This window comes from Vombatus ursinus, unplaced genomic scaffold, assembly GCF_900497805.2.
Source record: "Vombatus ursinus unplaced genomic scaffold, bare-nosed wombat genome assembly UNPS02014777.1, whole genome shotgun sequence".
Taxonomy (NCBI): Eukaryota; Metazoa; Chordata; class Mammalia; order Diprotodontia; family Vombatidae; genus Vombatus; species Vombatus ursinus.
Genome location: NW_020954555.1, coordinates 243,829 through 261,955, shown reverse-complemented (window position 1 = coordinate 261,955; position 18,127 = coordinate 243,829). Strand labels below are relative to the sequence as shown.

The 18,127-nt window shown below is 40.7% G+C and overlaps 1 protein-coding gene across 1 annotated transcript in view; it reads right to left on the bottom strand.

The window, feature by feature from the left end:
- MACO1 (macoilin 1) overlaps nucleotides 1-18,127 on the bottom strand; it is an 80,948-nt gene that overhangs the window by 49,197 nt on the left and 13,624 nt on the right. Inside the window, exons 2-6 of the mRNA XM_027864870.1 lie at nucleotides 11,928-12,069; nucleotides 10,570-10,696; nucleotides 6,646-6,769; nucleotides 3,670-3,848; nucleotides 827-1,325 (exon numbers count right to left, since the gene is read on the bottom strand). Of these exons, the coding sequence (XP_027720671.1) occupies nucleotides 827-1,325; nucleotides 3,670-3,848; nucleotides 6,646-6,769; nucleotides 10,570-10,696; nucleotides 11,928-12,069 (1,071 nt within the window). The remainder of the gene's footprint in view (nucleotides 1-826; nucleotides 1,326-3,669; nucleotides 3,849-6,645; nucleotides 6,770-10,569; nucleotides 10,697-11,927; nucleotides 12,070-18,127) is intronic.

Here is an 18,127-nt window from a genome sequence, read left to right as displayed (position 1 = left end):
CTCTAAGGTCCCTGTGAGCTCTAACATTCTGTGGCCCCAAATGAGAAATATGTAAATATGTCTTTAAACATAACACAGTCTGAATTCAGGCAGGACAGTACGACAAAGTTATCAGGTCTCTTTTCTCAGATATGGGACCATCAAATCAAAACCTCCGGACCAACACTCTTCTGACATTATATTTGCCTATGGAAATTTAAGACAGCTTCTCTCCTAAATCTCCCAACCCAATACTCTCTACTTAGAAGGAAGGTAACCCCAAGACAACTAAGGTGACAGAGAATACAGGCTAAAGGTAGAGACAAGCCCCAAGGGGAAATAACAACAACTGCTTGTCTTCTTAGAAGGTATTTGACAAACATCATCATCTGAGAGAACAGGGCCTGAGCTCCTCTTCTGGGGAAAGCATGCCAAAAGAACTTTGGACAAACAAATGAAAAGGGCCAAGAGCAAAGAACATCCTTTTAATACCTATAAAAGAAGCCTATTCTGATCCAATGTGCAAAGAAATGACTATTCCTTCTTTAATTCATGACCCCAAGCCCCCCAAATTTCCCTTGCCCACGTTCCCAGGCCAGTCTCTGATACAATGGAAAAAGAAACAGTTCCTTGACCTAATGCTACATAGAATAACTCTATAAAGTGAGAAAGCCTCAGCCCACTGCAAGGTTTGGGCTGCTGGGAGGATGCTAGATGGTGAGAACTGTTAAAATCTGTTTCATAAACAGCTCCTTAGCAAGCTCACGTGGGAATGCCCATTGTCTGAGGCAACACTGAGGGGACCAAGGGCACCAATCACTGCCCGGGTGTCATGCCGCACACTTACCTCACCAGGGCATCTGGTTTGCTGAGCTGGTTGTTGGGAATACAGTTTTCCATTAAGTCCTTGTGCACGCCGGGACTTTTGCTGGTGCACTTCTGCTTTTTTTCATTCTTACTAGATGAGGAAGGGATGCTCCCATTGGTGGTGCTGTGACTTCGAGGGGAGGAGTTCACCACACCACTGGCATTTTTGTAATTTTTGGATGAGGCAGTACATGAGTCCTCCTTTAAGAGGTTTTCTGTGCTTCCTACGAGGTCATTATTCAATCTTTTACTATTGATATGGTTTTCCATATATTCAATTTCTTGTATTTTAGAGTCTACAGGCTGTAAAATATTGTTATTTATTCCAAGATTATGTTTCTTGGCATCTTTTTCCTTTTCTTTCCCCTTTTCTCTGTATTCTAGCTCTGGCAAAGTTGTAGACAACTTTTTGCTGGTTGGTATGCCTCCGTTGTGATGTAACAGCATTGAGGAATCCACATCAGACAATCCTTTGGCTGCTAGAAGATCAAAAAACAAACAACACACAGCAGGGCTTAGTTTTCAACAAACAAAGAACAGATTGATTCAACACATTACATTATCAATGGCTGGGACACTCCCTACACAATTTGCATCCTCATTTGGAAGCAATAACTAGAGTACATTATACAGCTTTGAAAAGCAAATCTAAGTAGGCTGGAGGAGCTGAACACTTGGAAAAATCACTTTCATGAAATGTGGCATAGTCAGGTTCTTACGAAGTGTCAAGATTAGGATTATATTATGAAGCCGTCCTTCTTACGATGATGTCCAGGTTAAACAAGTAGCTCCGGGAAGACATTTATTGAAAGGTAAGCAACAGTGCAGCATAGTGGAAAGAACACTAGACTTGTAGTCAGAAGACCTAGGCTACTTATTAATCCTGGGCACGTCATTTACCTTTACCCTCATTCAGAGTCTCAGTTTCTTCATCTAAAAAATAGGGTATTATAATAAACTTGTTCCACAGTTGAGGAAAATGCTTTGTAACCACAGAGTGCTATAAAAATGTGAGCAAATATTCATAGGTACATTGTGAAACAGACAACTCAAATATTATATCCCCATTTTACAGATGAAGAAACTGAGGTCCAACGATGTCAAGGGATTTGCAAGGTAACTCAAGATAAGCGGTAAAACTGGACCCAGCATCTACGTCTTCTGACTTCCAGTTTGAGGTTCTTTCCAACATAGTAGGAAAGTTAGTTCCAACTGCTTTAAAAATTTTTTTTTTGTCCAGGCTTATGATTTCATTAGTGTAGGGAACCCACAGTAAAAAAACTTGTCCTACTGAGGCAAATGGGCAACTGTTCCATAAGACAACTGGCAGGGGCACTGAGTGGTTAAGTTACTTGTCCAGGGTCACAGTATGTATCAGAGGCAAGATCTGACCCCAGGTCTTTCTGATTCCAAGGGCAGCTCTCCAGCCACTGCAACTCTACTTAAAAACAATAAAGAACTATATTCATGTGAACTATTGTTTTAATTATAAACAAAATTTAAAATGTGATTGCTAGCAAAAGGGAAGTCGCCCCAAATTTAGACAGGTAGTCAATATCGCTTTACTGGGAGACTTAAAAGGAATTTCCCTCTTTGCCTTCATAAAGAAATTCCAATATGACTGCCAGAGAAGGAAATAGATTTCACACTATTCTCTGCCACACACACACTGCTCTCAAACTGTGAAACTTTCTACCTCCATGCCCTCCTCCATGATGTCCTCCTCCTTCCTCCCCATCCTCTAGCCCCCAGTCCCTATTCACCCTTTAAAGCATGACTACACCACCACCTCACGAAGCCTTTCCTGACTCTTCCCATGCCCAGTAAAAACAACTTTCCCAGTAACTCCCAGAGCACTCTGTTGTTCTAACACTACTGAGTATTAGAATTATGTGAGTATGGATCTAATATTCCATCTAATAAGCTCCATGAGGGCCGGGACTGTGTTTTATCTAAACTTTGTCCTTTCTCCAGAGACTAACTAGCACAATGCTCACTCAGGACAAGTAGATGCTTAATTAATGTTTGATGAATTGAACTGAATTTTGGGAGGGGCTTTAATTAATTTTCCTACTCTTTCCTGTAGTCACATGAGCCAGTCAGCCAGAATATAGTCAGGTTCATAGAGTACATATCACCATCTCATTCCTGAACCAAAGACACCAGATGCCACTGTTAGTTCTGCTTCTGTTAGCTGAGGGTTCCCGATGGCTGGCTCTCATTAGGAAAAGCCCCACTTCAATACCTTATTTACGGTGTATTGATAAAACTAATTTGAAATGGGCCCTACTATATATTTCTCTCTCATCTTCATTCTGGGTAAATGCATATATATCTATATGTCTATATATACACACATACATGTATGTATGTGTATACATGCACACACATATGTATGCATGTATATGTGTGTACGCATGTATAAAAATGCATTCCATACACACACACATCTCAGCATCCTAATGTTAGTAATACTTTGGTTCTTAAACTGAACTAATAATTGTTCATTCAAAGTGCTGGTTTTGATATTAAGAATAAACAACTGAACCCCACTTTAGGTACACACTCTACCAAGGACAGCTAAGAACTTTACTCAACACGATGACTCCCATTGCTAGACCACCTGGAGTTCAGAAAGCACTTGCCTCACAAACCCTGATGACACTGGGAGGACAAACATTCCTCCATCCACTTGTGTGTGGCCACATGGCCAGTGAGTGGGGCAGCCCACATCTGAACCAGGTCTCTCGAGGCAGGTCCAACGTTCACTGCACTTGGGCACACTGAAGGGTAAAGCAGCAGACATGGAGCTTTCAGACCTACCTTCCTCCGCCTCCCTCTCTTGCCTCTGCAGCATCTGTTGCTCTGGAGGGAGAGCCTGTTGAAGAAGCTGCATGTAAAATTCATTCTCTTTCTGCACCTCTTTTTGTTTTCTTAACCGCATCTTATAGCTTACGTAACTTTTGAAGCCAAAGCCCAAGGTCACCACAGGGTACCCAATACTAGAAAGAAGACAGGTCAGTCAATAAAAATAAGTTAAGATACAAGAGAGAGAGCACGTGTTTCATGTACTTGTATGTGTACCTACAACTAGAACTATTAAGAAATTCTAGTTGATTGTGAAGATGACATCTACTACAGGAAATCATTCATTCATTCATTCATTCAAGGCAAAGCACTGTACTGGGTGTCAGAGAAGACACAAAGGTACAAAGTACTCACTAGTAGTACTAACACAGTACTCACTAACTAGCAGAAGTGAAAAAGAAATGTAATATGAATGACATCATTTATATCTGAATAAATATAATATAGATCACAATATGATGAGTACCTAAGAAGAATACAGAGTGCCATGAGAACATAGAAAGAGACATGAAACACTGTCAACATGCAGAAAGAACTGTGGTAGGAGGAAGCTTATTCATAACAGACCAATGGGACTGAGCCTCAGGCAAGGCTCTGAAGCAATCTGTGACTTCAGTCACCAATGACCTGACATGGTCTTTATCACCTTTAGAGAAACTTGATTTTCTTAAAAAGAAATCAAATATTCTAGCACTAGAACATGCATTAAAAGAGGAATATTTAGCCTTCCTGTGAGAGTTACAAGAGCACAGGCATACTCTGAATAACATTGCCAACCTAATTCCACATTAATGTCATTAAACTATTATAACTATATGCTACTGTCAATGTCCCAGAATCTCACTGCAACTCTATCTGGTCAACTGCAATACTGCTCCTATGGAACTGACCACCTCCTATAGCCCTGCTTCCCGTCATGGTAGGCAGGGTGTGTCTATATATTTCATTCACTCATCCATTCATTCATTCATTCATCAACCAGTAAGTATTGACTCTGCTCAAAGACTGTCTTTCAAAAATATTGTGTGAAAAGCACTGGACCTCCTTCCTTTGTGTGAATATAAACTGATCTCAAAGTTAGAAAAACAAATCCAATAGGCCATCATCCGAGACTCTTGAGTACCAGAAGGCAGGGTTCAAATTCAGGCGAATGCTTTAGCTTTTTAATCTTCTTGTTGCCAGAAGGGTACCACCATCACCTATTTCTGGAAAACTGTTCTGCAAACACAATACCATAACCTCAATAGAATCTTCACCTAGATCAGAGATGTCAAACACGTAGCCCAGCAAACAACACTCTTGAGAGTGAGGTCCCAACCAGACTAAAATGTAATTGGGAACTATTTAACAAAGTAAATAAAAATACAATAAAACATAATGTTAATATGTGGTTTTCTAAGTCAACATGCACCCACAGGGATCCTTATGTACAAATCAGTGGCTCCTGTTTCTATTTGAGTTTGACACTACTGATCTAGAGAAACATAAAATTGTATCAACACCAACACCTGGTTGGTAGCACATCAGAAAACTGGCTATAGTTAATAATCCCAGTCTTTGGAAAGATGACAAGTTGAAATGTTTTCAGTCAACTCATCAGCCAACCTGATCATATTTTACAGCCTGAGAAAACAAACACATTCATAATCTGGGAATAAAGTTGGCATCTAAATTCTATCAACCACCGTAATGAGTCCAAATGTGGGCATATAAAAATTAAAGTAATAGGTTATGTTGTGTTTATTTTACTCATACAACTGTGCTAAAAGTACAAAAGAGTAGATCTACATTTCTGGCTTAAGATACAAGTTAATTTTAATCTATGCATTAAATATTAGCAAACATTGATATGTTTGGGAGAAATTATATATTAGGCAAATTATTTTTAGCAATGGGAACAAATGACAATTAGCTTTATTTTAAAAGATCATTATTTGCATGCTTCAGAGAAAGAAAACTATTGTCTTGATAATTGACAACTTATGTACACATCTGAATACTAATATTTTAAAGTTTTTTTTTAAATACAAGTATTTATTAGTTTCTCCTCAGAAACGTTTGTTATTTTGAGTATCAACTGTAATTTTATTGATTAACTTTTGTTTTTATGTCATTACAAAATATCTCAATGCAACCTTCCCTCTCAAAGAACTGTGCCTTATAGCAAAAAATAAAAAAGGAAAAACAGTTCAGCAAAACTAACTCATACATTGCCAAAGGCTGGTGGTCTTTGCAGTTTTCCACAGCCATAGTCTCTGATCTCTGCAATGATTAGGGAATGGAGACACTGTGTAAGGTTTACAAGCATTTTTTTTCATTGGATGGAATCATACTCCTCCGTTAAACTGTGAATAATAACGAAATCTTATGTTTACCAGCACTTTAAGGTTAATAAAGGATTCTATTCTGTTTTTCATCTCATGTTCCCAACAATTCTGTGAAGTAGATAGGGTGACTTGTATTGCCACTACTGCACAGCTAAAGAAATGGAGGTTCCTGGAGGGTAAATGATTCACTGAAAGTTTTACAAATAGAGAGTTCTGGAAGAAAAGGAACTAGAGCTTGGCGGCTGACTCTCAATTCAGAGATCCTTTTTCTACACTACAATCTGATTTGAGCCAACAAAGATTTGCCACGAATACTCTCTGGGCCAGGCCCTGTGTTTAGGTATTGGGGAGACAAAAACAAAAATGAAACAGGATTGCCCTCAAAGAGCTGATGGTCTGTCCAGAGAGAAGTAAATATAAAGTTTCATGGAAATTCCAAGTTCACTCTTCATGAAAATGATTCTCCCATCAAGATACTCTTCTGTACCAATATCTGCTGCATGCAAAATGAGGAATTTATGACACTGGCAATGCTTAAAATGTGTAATAAAAAAGCTTTAGAAGGCATTTAAACACAACTTAATAACATACACACAATACTTACCAGTGGGCGGCAAATGGACGACAGAGGTCTACATGAAAGTTTTTGAGATCTTTAAATCTAATTGCTGCTTCAATATAAACAAAGAGTATCCACAGAGACACTGTGGGCAAACACACTCCCCTTTCTGCAAAAAAAAAAAAAAAAAAAAAGCACCACAGAAATAGATATCAGCAATACATTAACTGAAGCAATCCTAAAGCAGAACTTGACTCAACTCCCACAATTTTCATTAATGCTCTCAACTTGCTGGGAGTTAAAAAGCCATTCACTCTCCCAAAGAACCAAGTAAACCATCTTCCAGATAAAAGGAGCATCTTTGTCAGTCTTCTAAAAGCCAAAACTATGGAAACATATTATAGACCTGACTCACAGCATCACAGAGCTTAGAGCTGGAGAGGACTTTGGAAACTATCTAGTCCTCCCCGCTCTACTCTACAGATGAGGAAGGTGAGTCCTGGAGTGGAAGGTGTGCACAGGCAAAAAGGACAAGGCTGAATACTTCTGATCCAGAAAAGGTGCTCTCTAGAGATTAGAGATTAAAGAGAAAGAGGGGGAGGGGGAGGGGGAGAGAGGAAAGGGAGAGGAAGAGGAAGGGAGAGGGAGTGGGGGGAGGGGAAGGAGAGAGAGAGGAGACGGAGAGAGGAAAGGGAAGATAAAGGGGGAGGGAGTGTTAACATGTGCACCAACTCGATTAGAGAAGGTATGAGAGATTACTCAAATAGGAAAATATAGTAACTACAGAAGAGTGTACAAGAACCGACAGAAAAAGTGGTATCAGTAACTTGGAAATACTCAAGATTCTTTTCCTAATGGTAACTGGGACAAGACTAGAACCACAGGATTTGGAAGGGATCTTCCACGCCGTCAGTTCCAAGCCTCTCATTTCATAGAGAAGGCCCAGAAGGGAAATGCTTTGCCCAAGGTTAGTCACTATGGAGATTAACGGCAGAGCCGGGCCCACCACCCAGTCTCCTACGCGTCACCCCAGCGCTTTCCTCTCACACCCCAGCGCTATAACAACACAGTCAGCCATCTGAAGACAGGGATCACTACCAACAAGATCACTGCAGAGTCAGCATACAACTGTAGAAATTGGCTCCCCCAGACCAAGAGAGCAGGAATGCTTCATGTGTCCGTGTTTAAAAAACGTACCAAAACCAAGCCATTCTCAGGATGGCAGCTTTTCATAATTCAGTTATAAGCCCTTCTCTCTCTGAGAACTTTCCCATTTTCTAGGTTACCAAATTAACCTTCCCCATTTCCCCAGTACCTTCTGGAAACACCTTTTAATCGTGTCCCACCCCTTCCACTGCAATTTTCTCACCAAAAAAAACTTCCTATGAGCAGTAAGAAGGTTTATTAAATCACACTCAATCCTGTCCAGCACAGTAAGCTGTGGACTCAAAGGTTAGGAAGCACTTGTCATCATAAACGAAAACCATGTTAACCTGTTAACCTGTTCCAAATCCCACTCTGGAGCCTGGAACTCCAGGCAGTGCTATCACAAATAGCGGCATCATCTGTGACAGTCACATGGCTCGGGCCCTGTGGGTAACACCACAAAGCCATTTCTGAATACCTCTAATAAAAATTGGTGACTTGCTTTTTTCTTTCAACTGCTAAAACAGTCACAGACTTATGGATGGCACGTGAAAGCTGGAAGGGACCTTACAGACCAGCTAGTCCAACCTTCAAGTCCTTCCAATCCAGTCATGTCAAGAAGCATTTACTGACTATGTGCCAGCCACCGTGCCAAGCCAGAGCCCCCGTTTGAGAAATGGGAATACTGAGGCTTGGGAAGGTGAGGTGACTTGCCTAAGACCCTGCGACGACCCAGGAGAAGAGCGAGGATGAGGAGCCCATAAAATGGTGGCTCATCCTGTTCTATGCGCTGACATGAGGACTAAGGCAGGATGATGGTGCTTCAGAGATGGTACCTATCTCCGAGTGAACGGAAAGTGTGAGTAAATACCAGTGTGTGAAAAGCATCACAAGATGGGAGTGACCATGCTTGCAAGCTTCATATTGAGGGATAATGCAAAGCAGGTATCACTGTCCAGTAAACACTGCCAGTGGAGACCTTAGGAGAGAAAGAACTCAATTAGGGGTGACTATCATGGTGCCTCATCGTGTCATGGAAGAAACCCTGGGTCATTTCATAAAACAAGCCCACTCTGGGTGTGGGTGGGTGGGAAGGTACACAACTTTGTTTTTTCTTTGTATCCCCAGTCACCAGTATGATACCACAGTATAGAGCAGGTCCTCAATAAATGCATGTTGATGGCGGATTATTCTGGCAAAATCCAAGCCCTGACAAGCTGTACCAGTCACAGGTTTCTTGTTGGGTCCTAGCTGGCAATGGCCTTAGTCTGCCATCTGAGGACTAGCCTAGCTAAGCACAGGTCTTCAAGAAGAGGCTAAGGCCCACTTGCTAGGAGTGTTGCAGGAAGGCTTACTGGTCAGGCCCATATGTAACTAGATGGCCTCTAACGTCCCTGCCAGATCTCAGATGCTGAGATTCTGCAAGTTTGAAGAACCTCATTACAATGTGGACTTCTGTATGATGACTACTGACAACTGTCAAAGCCTCTCGTCCTGTAATCTCAACTACTGGAGGGAGAACTCACATTCATAAAAGCATGGCTCCTTAAAGTATTTAGATATCGTACTTTTATTAAGCTTATACAAGAATATGAACAGAAGTTGCTCTACAAGACCTTAATTTTGGAGTAGCGAGGTGGCACACTGAATACAGCACCAGTCCTCAAGACAGGAAGACTTGAGCTCCAATCTGGCCTCCGACACTAGCTGTGTCACCCGGGGCAAGTCACTTAACTCCAATTGCCTCCCCAGAACAAATAAAACAAAATAAAACAACAACAATAACAATGAGACCTCAATTTCCTCATCTGAAGAATGATGGGATGGACTAGATTATTTCTAAGGTCTTTTCAGCTTTATCATTCACGACAGATTTATCATTATTTGTTTGTTTGTTTGTTTTTCAACAGTGACAAAATCCTACAGGTTCAGAATTGGTCCAAGAGTCAGGTTTTCCTTGGCCTTTGAAGAAATACAAAAATTATACCAGCCCAGTCTTTTCATTTAAAACACAAAGTATCTGGTCCCCATGGTATTAAACAAATAAGCGAAATATTCTTTGCTAATGTACAATTATGAAGGAGTGGTTGTGGATATGCAGCAGACTTTTAAGACTGTATTAAAATAAATTCCTATTTTTTTTTCATCAAAAGTTTCACACTGAAGTTTCACACATTAAAGTATCTACAACTTAACTGGTAAATCACAAAGATGCTGGTTAAAAACTACCTAAAAGTTTTAATCAAGGGGCAGCTAGGTGGTGCAGGGGACAGAGCACCAGCCCTGGATTCAGGAAGACCTGAGTTCAAATCTGGCCTCAGACACATAACATTTACTAGCTGTGTGACCCTGGGCAAGTCACTTAACCCCATTACCTAGTCAAAAAAAAAAAAAACTAAAATAAAAGTTTTAATCAAACAACTAACAAGATACGCTGAAGGCCAATCCCTTGATGAAAGTGATCTACATAGAGATTTGGGTCACAGAATACTAGACTAACCCCATCTACACTCACTCTTTTTTTACATACAAGAAAGCTAAAGTTTGCAAAGGGTGACTTAATTAAGATCACAGTTAAAAGCTGTTGAGAGTTTAGCCCAGGGTTGCTGAGCACAGAGACAGGACTAGAATCTAGGTCTCCTGACTCCCAGGCCCATGTTCTTCCACGACCCTAAACTGACTCTAATAGTAATCTAGAAGACAGCTTTAAAATGCACACATTCATTCTCACTCTATCACATTTTATGCCACAAGCTTTTTCTCCTGTTTTGGAATTCAAAACTATTCAAAGTTCTAATTCGTTTAAAAATCCAAAAGACTCACCTGTGTGCCAAACGTACTGTACCCATACATAAGTGCTGGCAGCAAAAAACAGCCATTGTATAGGGATGAACAGGAGACATATTATATTTGAGGTGAATGCTACACAAACAAAAAATACAGAGAAGGCCTGAAGGAAAAAGCAAAACAAATATCAGAACATGACTTATTTTCCATCAAACAGGTTGCTGCTATGCTTGTTAAACATCTGGAAGTAAGTTTCTAAAAGAACTGAATACAGTTAACTATAGAGTAGGTTAACAACCTTTAAATTCAATGTGCATATTTAAATAAGCAGTAGTTAATTAAGCATAGGACTATGTCTCTACATTAAAGATTACTGCTATTTATAACATTTAATTCACTAAGGAGAAAGGGATCTGAACAAAGCAAGATTAGCCAGCACTGACTTCATATGAATGCCATGGGTTTTAAACTCAAAAGAGCTTGAATTTTAACCCAAAGAAGGATGAGCTTTTCTTAACTCAACCATACTACTACAAGGTTTCATAGGAGACTCGTCTCTGTCTTCCAGGGAGGAGCAGAGGCAGTGATTTAACAATAAAGTTAACATTGCCAGTCATTTTATGATACTGTCCCACCATCAGCAGGACCTAAAATGTGGATGGTCTTTTCAAGCCATCGATTTGCACCGATTCATTTGCAATCTTTCAGTAGGTTCCTTCTGTGAACTAAGGTACCAGGGAAGGAGGTGAGTGTAGGAGGGAGCCAGGAAGGTTCTGCTTGTGAGCATACTCTGAACTATATTAACTAGCCCATAGTGGAAATCAGACCTCTGACCTTGGTTCTGCTTGACCCAATGAACTAACTAGCCATAGATATTATAGCAAAAAACAAAATAAAACAACAAAAACAAAAACATATATACTTAATGATATGAGAATGCTGATAATAACAGGTTTATAGTTGTATAGTACCTTACAAATTTACTATCTCATGATCTGAATCAATACTTCAGACTATATATAGCTAGATAATCATCAGACCCAACTCCTCAGTCCCAACTTTGCCCCTCAACTTCCTTCTGTCAGAATGAAGCGTAAAGAAGGTCATAGGATTCTTGGAGCTAGAAAAACCTTTAGAAAAGACCATCTAGTCTTTTCATTTCTGTAACCTCCTAAGGAGTTTTTGGTTTTGCCTAATGGAAAGAGACAAAATGCGATTTGGAGCCATACTGGGGCCAAAGACTAAGGTAATGAAACTCAATTTGTACCCATCTACCAAAATCTATTTGAAACAATTCCATTATCAGCCATTAGAGGTTTTCCTGAAATGACTATGAAATAAAATTTATTATATATTATGTACTTTGTAGTTGGAAATAATTTTAGTAAACATACCAAACCCTGATATCTGAAGGAATCATAAACACTTCTGATGAAAAGCCAGAATGGCCACAGGTACTCAAATCTGAACTCCAGGACAAAATCTGCCAGCAACACAAGCGCCCACACTACCAGGAATTTCAGGTATAAAAATGTACTGCAAAAGAAAATAAAAATGAAAGTGTTAATTCAATGACAGTTGTGAAGAGCTGGAAGAAGACAATCCACTATTTCTGATCAAAAGAAGTATCTAAGTAACTGCTCACCAGGTGTGACAAACTCAGACAGAAACGTAGCCAGTAAAATGTGCATAAGGATCCTTGCAGGCTGCATACTGACTTAAAAAACCACATGATAACATTATCTGTGTTCTATTGTATTTCTATTTATTTTGTCAGACATTTCTCAATTAGATTTTAAATTGGTTCAGGATGCACACACTTGGGAGTGTTATGGGCCACCTGGGGCTGATGGGCTATATGTGTGATACCTCTGGTTTACATCATAAGAATAAAGAGGGCAAAAGATAAAAGGAGATGCTATTATAATCCAACTCAGTCAATTTTTTAAAAGCTACTTCTCACTTAAAGTCCCATTTATTATCAAGACAAGGCAGATACTCCTGCGCCAAGTCTGGCAATGACCAAAAGTACTTAACTACATTTAGGGTGGCAAAAACATTTAAATTTCACCACTATTTAAAAACGTGTTATTTGTCTGGCTTCAAAATACTGCAACACTCTCAAAATTATAGCTTGCAAGCTGTTCTTTATTAGAGGAAAATGTCATGGTTGAAAGGCCTCAAATTTGCTGTTTCCCCACCCCTTTTACATCTGTTTGCAGAGTCCATGAAGTTTTTGATGCATATCCATACATGCTTCAAGAGTTCAGTCTGTTTTTCCTTTTCTCCTCTGGCCACTCGGTGCGAATCTGCACACAAATAAAAACCAAACAGCCCTCCAAAATAGCCAAGGGCAGCGAAAGTAACTTGGGGAACAGATGTCAATTACAAGCTTCCTAGAGACTTAAGACATTATAAAAAAAAAATACTGTACATTTACAAAAATCATATAGCACTTGGACATGTTCCTTGCTAATTCTCCTTGCCTCTCTATGATCTTCTTCTTTCCCAATTCCCTTAGGAGATAAAACAGAATAACAGGATGTTAAAACTGGAAGGAATCTTAGAGACCAAACTCCCTCATTTTATATGTAGAGAAAGCCTAGAGTTGGAAAGTGGTTTTGCCCAGAACTAAAAAGGGGGCATAGATTAAATAAACACAGAAATAAGAGAGGTGGAGTGGTATAAGAGAAAGACCCATGGAATCAGAACCCGGAATCAGAAGACCTGAGTTCCAATTCATGTTGGTTCTATTGCTTAGAAAGATCCCAAGGGGCAGCGAGGTGGTGAAGTGGATAAAGCACCAGCCCTGGAGTCAGGTGGACCTGAGTTCAAATCCAGCCTCAGACACGTAACACTTACTAGCTGTGTGACCCTGGGCAAGTCACTTAACCCCATTGCCTGGCCAAAAAAAAAAGAAAGAAAAGAAAAAGAAAGAGAAAGAGAAAGAAAGATCCCAAGGTCATGTATGTATAAGCAAAGGAATGTTAAGCAAGTACAGTGTTGTTGATTCCTTTGGTCACTTATACTGCCCTCTGCTGAGTAAATCTCTAGAGTGTATCCAGTAATACACTCCAAGTCCATTTTCCTACCCTTGTCAGTTCTGAACTAGATGAATCAGGTTTTTAAAAATGTACTAGAAAATCTGTTTTAAGTGCTTGAAATTTACAAAATAATTTTGCCTTGAGTTTTAATATATATTTCAATGCTGAACTAATGGAGAATAAATCCAATTAGCTGAAGGAAATTATTCATTCATCAAACATTTATTAAGGGCCTAATAGCCTTGTAGGGGAATATATGTACAAAAAATCAACAAGTATTTATTAAGTACCTACTATGTGTCAAATAGTATGTTAAGTACAAGGATTATAAATATAAAAGCTCCCAGACCTCAAGTAGTTAATATTCTACTGGGGGATATAAACATATCCACAATTATGCAAATACATGATAAACACAAAATAAAGGCCAACCAATCTGATGGTAGGCACCAAAAATGAGGAAGAGAGATCAGAAAAGGTCTCTTGAAGGAGATGACACCAGAACACTCTGAAGAAAGCTCTGGGTTCCAAAAGATGTAAGTGATCAGGGAAAGCTTTGGCAGCATGGGGGGGCAGCTCACAGAGCTAGGAACAGAATGCTGTATACAACACCACCAAGGGGGCCAGTCTGGCCATAATGCAAGCTGCTTGAAGGGGAGTCTAAGCATGAAACCTGAAGAGACAGGCTGCGGCCAAAGAGGGAAGGGCTTTAGATTGTATGTGGAACCACCAGAGTCTCTTGAGGAGGCAAGTGATCACTTTGGTAGCTGTGCAGATGATAGAAAAGGGAAAGTTGAGATGCCATGAAACCAACTGGGAGACTCCCACAATCATCCAGGGGAGAAGTGATAAGGGCCTGAATCAGGTGATGGTGTTTGGGGTGGAAGGAAATTGAGAGGTCCAAAAGATGCTATGAGGTGAGTGATTGGACACGGTGGGTGAGGGAGAGTGAAGGGTCAAGGATAATTCATAGGCTGCAAAACCAAGTGACTAGAGGGATGGTTGTGCCCTTGAAAGGAACAGGGAAGTTTGGAAGAGGGATATGGGGAAAGAAAACGAGTTCAGGTTGGAGTACAATGAGTTTGAAATGGTTACAGGACATCTAGTTAGAAATATCCAATAGGCAATTGATAATATTGGACTAGAACTTAGGAGAGAGGCCAGGATCAGATATTAGATCCATGAGTTATCTTCATAAAAATGGTGACTGAACCCACAGGAACTGATGAGATTATGGAGCTTTCAGGTACACAGACAGTAAAACATGAGTCATCCATCCATTCATCCATCAATCAATGAGCATTTATTAAGGACCCACCATGTGCCAGGCACTGTGCTAGGGATACAAAGAAAGGCAAAAGCTGTCCCTCTCCTTAAGAGGCTCACATTCTAATGGAGGAGACAACATGCAAACAGCTATGAACAAACAAAATATAGACAAGATAAATTGGAGGTAATCTCAGAGGGAAGTACCCCTCATTAAGGGGGTACTGGGAAAAGCTTCTTGCAGGAGGTAGGATTTTAGCTGAGACATGAAGCCAGGAGGCAGAGGTGAGGAGGGAAAGCATCCCAAGCATGGGGGCAAGTATGTGAAAAGGCAGAGTAGAGAGAGTATCTTGATCAAGGAACAGCAAGAAGGCCAGGGTCACTGTAAAGGGAAATTAGGTGTTAACAAACCTATTAAGGTAGAAGGAGCCAGGTTATAAAGGCCTTTAAAAGCCAGAAAATTCTCTATTGGATCTAATAGGGTACCAGTACAGCTTAATGAACTGTAGGGGGACAGGATAGTGACATGGTCAGAACTACAATCGAGGAAGATCACTTTTAAAGCTGAATAATGGATATGCTGGACTGTGGGAAAGATTTGAGGCAGAGAAGCCAACTAGTAGGCTGTTTTAATAGTCCAGGCATGAGGTGATGAGGGTCTGCACCAAGAAGGTAACAGTGCTAGAGGAAAAAGGGGAGTATATAGAAGAGATGTAGCTAAGGTAGAAGCAATACACCTTGGCAACAGATGGGATATGGGGGTAAGAGAGAGTGAGGAGTCTAGGATGGCACCTAAGTTGTGAACCTGGGTAAGTGGGAGGATGGTAGTATCTTCCCCAACTTCCGAAGGGGAAAGGATCTGGGGGGAAATACGTGGAATTCAATTTTAGACATGCTAAGTTTAATATGTCCACAGGACACAAAGACTTTGAGATGTCTAATGGGCAGCTGGAGTGGTGAGACTGGCAGTCAGGAGAGAGGTTAGGAGTGGATAAATAGACCTGATATACATCTTCAGAGAAATAAATGAATTAACAAAAAGGCTGAGAAGCATTATGAAATTCCAGAAAACAGCGTCTAAGAGGAGAGGTTGGTCAACACCATAAAACTCTTTGAAGAGATCATGAAGAATGAAGACTAACAAAAAGTTGGTGAATTTGACAATTAGAGTGGTGAGATAGTAAAGGCAATATGTGCAGACATCTTTTTCTAGGAATGTTGCAATATAAGGGAAAAATAGGATACTAGTTTTAGGAGATATTATTGTTAAATGAAGGCTGGGGGGGGGGTGGTCCTGGGTAGAGCAGGGAAGGAACCAATAGATAAGAAGAGACTGAACACTGGGATGGGGGGGAAGGTGGGGGAGAACTATTACAGGGAAAATTTACAAGAGAAGTTGCAAGAGGACAGCATCACAGGCACAAGGTAAGGCTTTGGCAAAGAGATTGGCCAACTTTTAGCGAGACACTGAGGGAGGAGATGGAGATGATAAGGGGTTTTGAGACCTAAAGCAGAGGGGAGGAAGAGTGCTCAGGGTGAATATGAATGTATGAAGTGAGTCCTATTGAGGACAGGGAGAAGCTGTAGTGGAGGACTTGAGAGGAGAAGTTTGGAATGCTGCTGTGGGAAACACAATCGAGTCAATTAGGGGACAGTAAAAGGGTTGGCTTGCGGCAGTTACGGCTCAACTGAAACTGAACACCAATCTATGAATGATCCACTCAGTACAACTTCCTCTCCCTCAGTAGCACACAAGGAGGAGTGGAGGAGGTAGACGGTGAGAGGGAATCTATGTCTGGGGCTCAGCAACGAGAAAGGACCTAAGTGGAGGAATTCAAGAATGGAAGGCAGGAGAATGCTGAGCTGGTTAAAGATAAGATCAAGACTGGAAAAGGAAGAAAGTGAAATGAACAAGGTGATGGCTTGGAAGAGCACTGAGGGACAGAGACTGAAGATCATGGGGAGAGCACAGAACGAGGCACAGGCAAGGTTGGAAAAAGGAGGAATTTCAAACAGTCTGATGGAATTTCAGAGTTCTTGAAATGGAACACTTGTAGGAAACGACGGAGTGATTATCCCTAGGGATGGCTGAGGTGGAGAAAAGGTAAGTGTCATGGAGTCTGAGGAGGCCAGGATAGCTCAGGGACATCAATATGTTTGCTGAAGTTTCCCAGCATAACAGTGGGTGTGAGGCGAAGTGGAAGACTGGGATTAAATTCCTTGAGAAAAGAGGAAGAATGTCCTGAGAGTCAGCAGACAGCTGCCTGTCCAAAGTGATAAATATTAAAGGAATAACCTTCAAAGAAAGAGAGGTGGCAGAAGGAGGGTCTGAAAGTGGTAGCGGGCTTCAAGGAGCATGTCTATGCCTCCTTTTGCTCCAGTACATTGGGGGCATGAGGAAAGATGCAGTACTGGAGGGGATAGACAGTGCTGCAGTATCTTCTGGGCAGAGTCAGTTGTCTCTGAGTGACAGAAGATCAAAGGTACACAAGAGAAGAAAGTCTAAGATAAAGGGAACTCTGAGTGGGAGTTACTGAATTATCCATAACCAGGCCTCCATGGAAGCCTTTCCAACACAACAGGACCTACCAGAGCTGGGGTTCCACTGCTGGCTCAGCCAGAGGTGGCCCTCCAGACCATAATGTGGCAATGGACAAGGACTTTTCATAGAGATTCAGACTATACAGGTGAAAGAGATCAGGTGGTGAAGAGCCTTTAAAGATAATTAGGTATATTCAATGATATGACATCCACAGCAGTACATCATTTACTTGTCAAATACGGTTAATTTCCAAGTGACACTTTCTCCAAGAACATATTCCGGCAGCATGCTAAGCTTCTGTTGGCTGAGGTGGGGAGAGGCAGGGTGGAATGCTGTGGAATCAAGAAATCCATGCCAACCAGAAAATGACATTCATAAACTCTGGCTGCCTTTCACTTTCATTTTGTTATTCCTGTTGTCCACATGAGTACTGTGTCCTCATTCTCACTAAAGGGTATTAAATCCTCTAGCAAGGTGGCAGAAAAACAATATGCAATTCATGGAAAGGTATCTGGCAAGATCGAGATACGTAACACTCATCCTTATGCTGACTTGATCTGAAAGACTACTTTTCATTAAACTATTTTTCCTCCCTTTGAAGAAGTTTATTTGTTTTAAAGAGGAATTAACCTCCTTACTCGAGCATTCCTACGGTACTTTAAAGAACAGAATGGGAAGGTATTTATTGGCAGGATTTTGGGGGACCAGCTCTGGAATGAATAAACAGGTGTGCCTTAGCTAT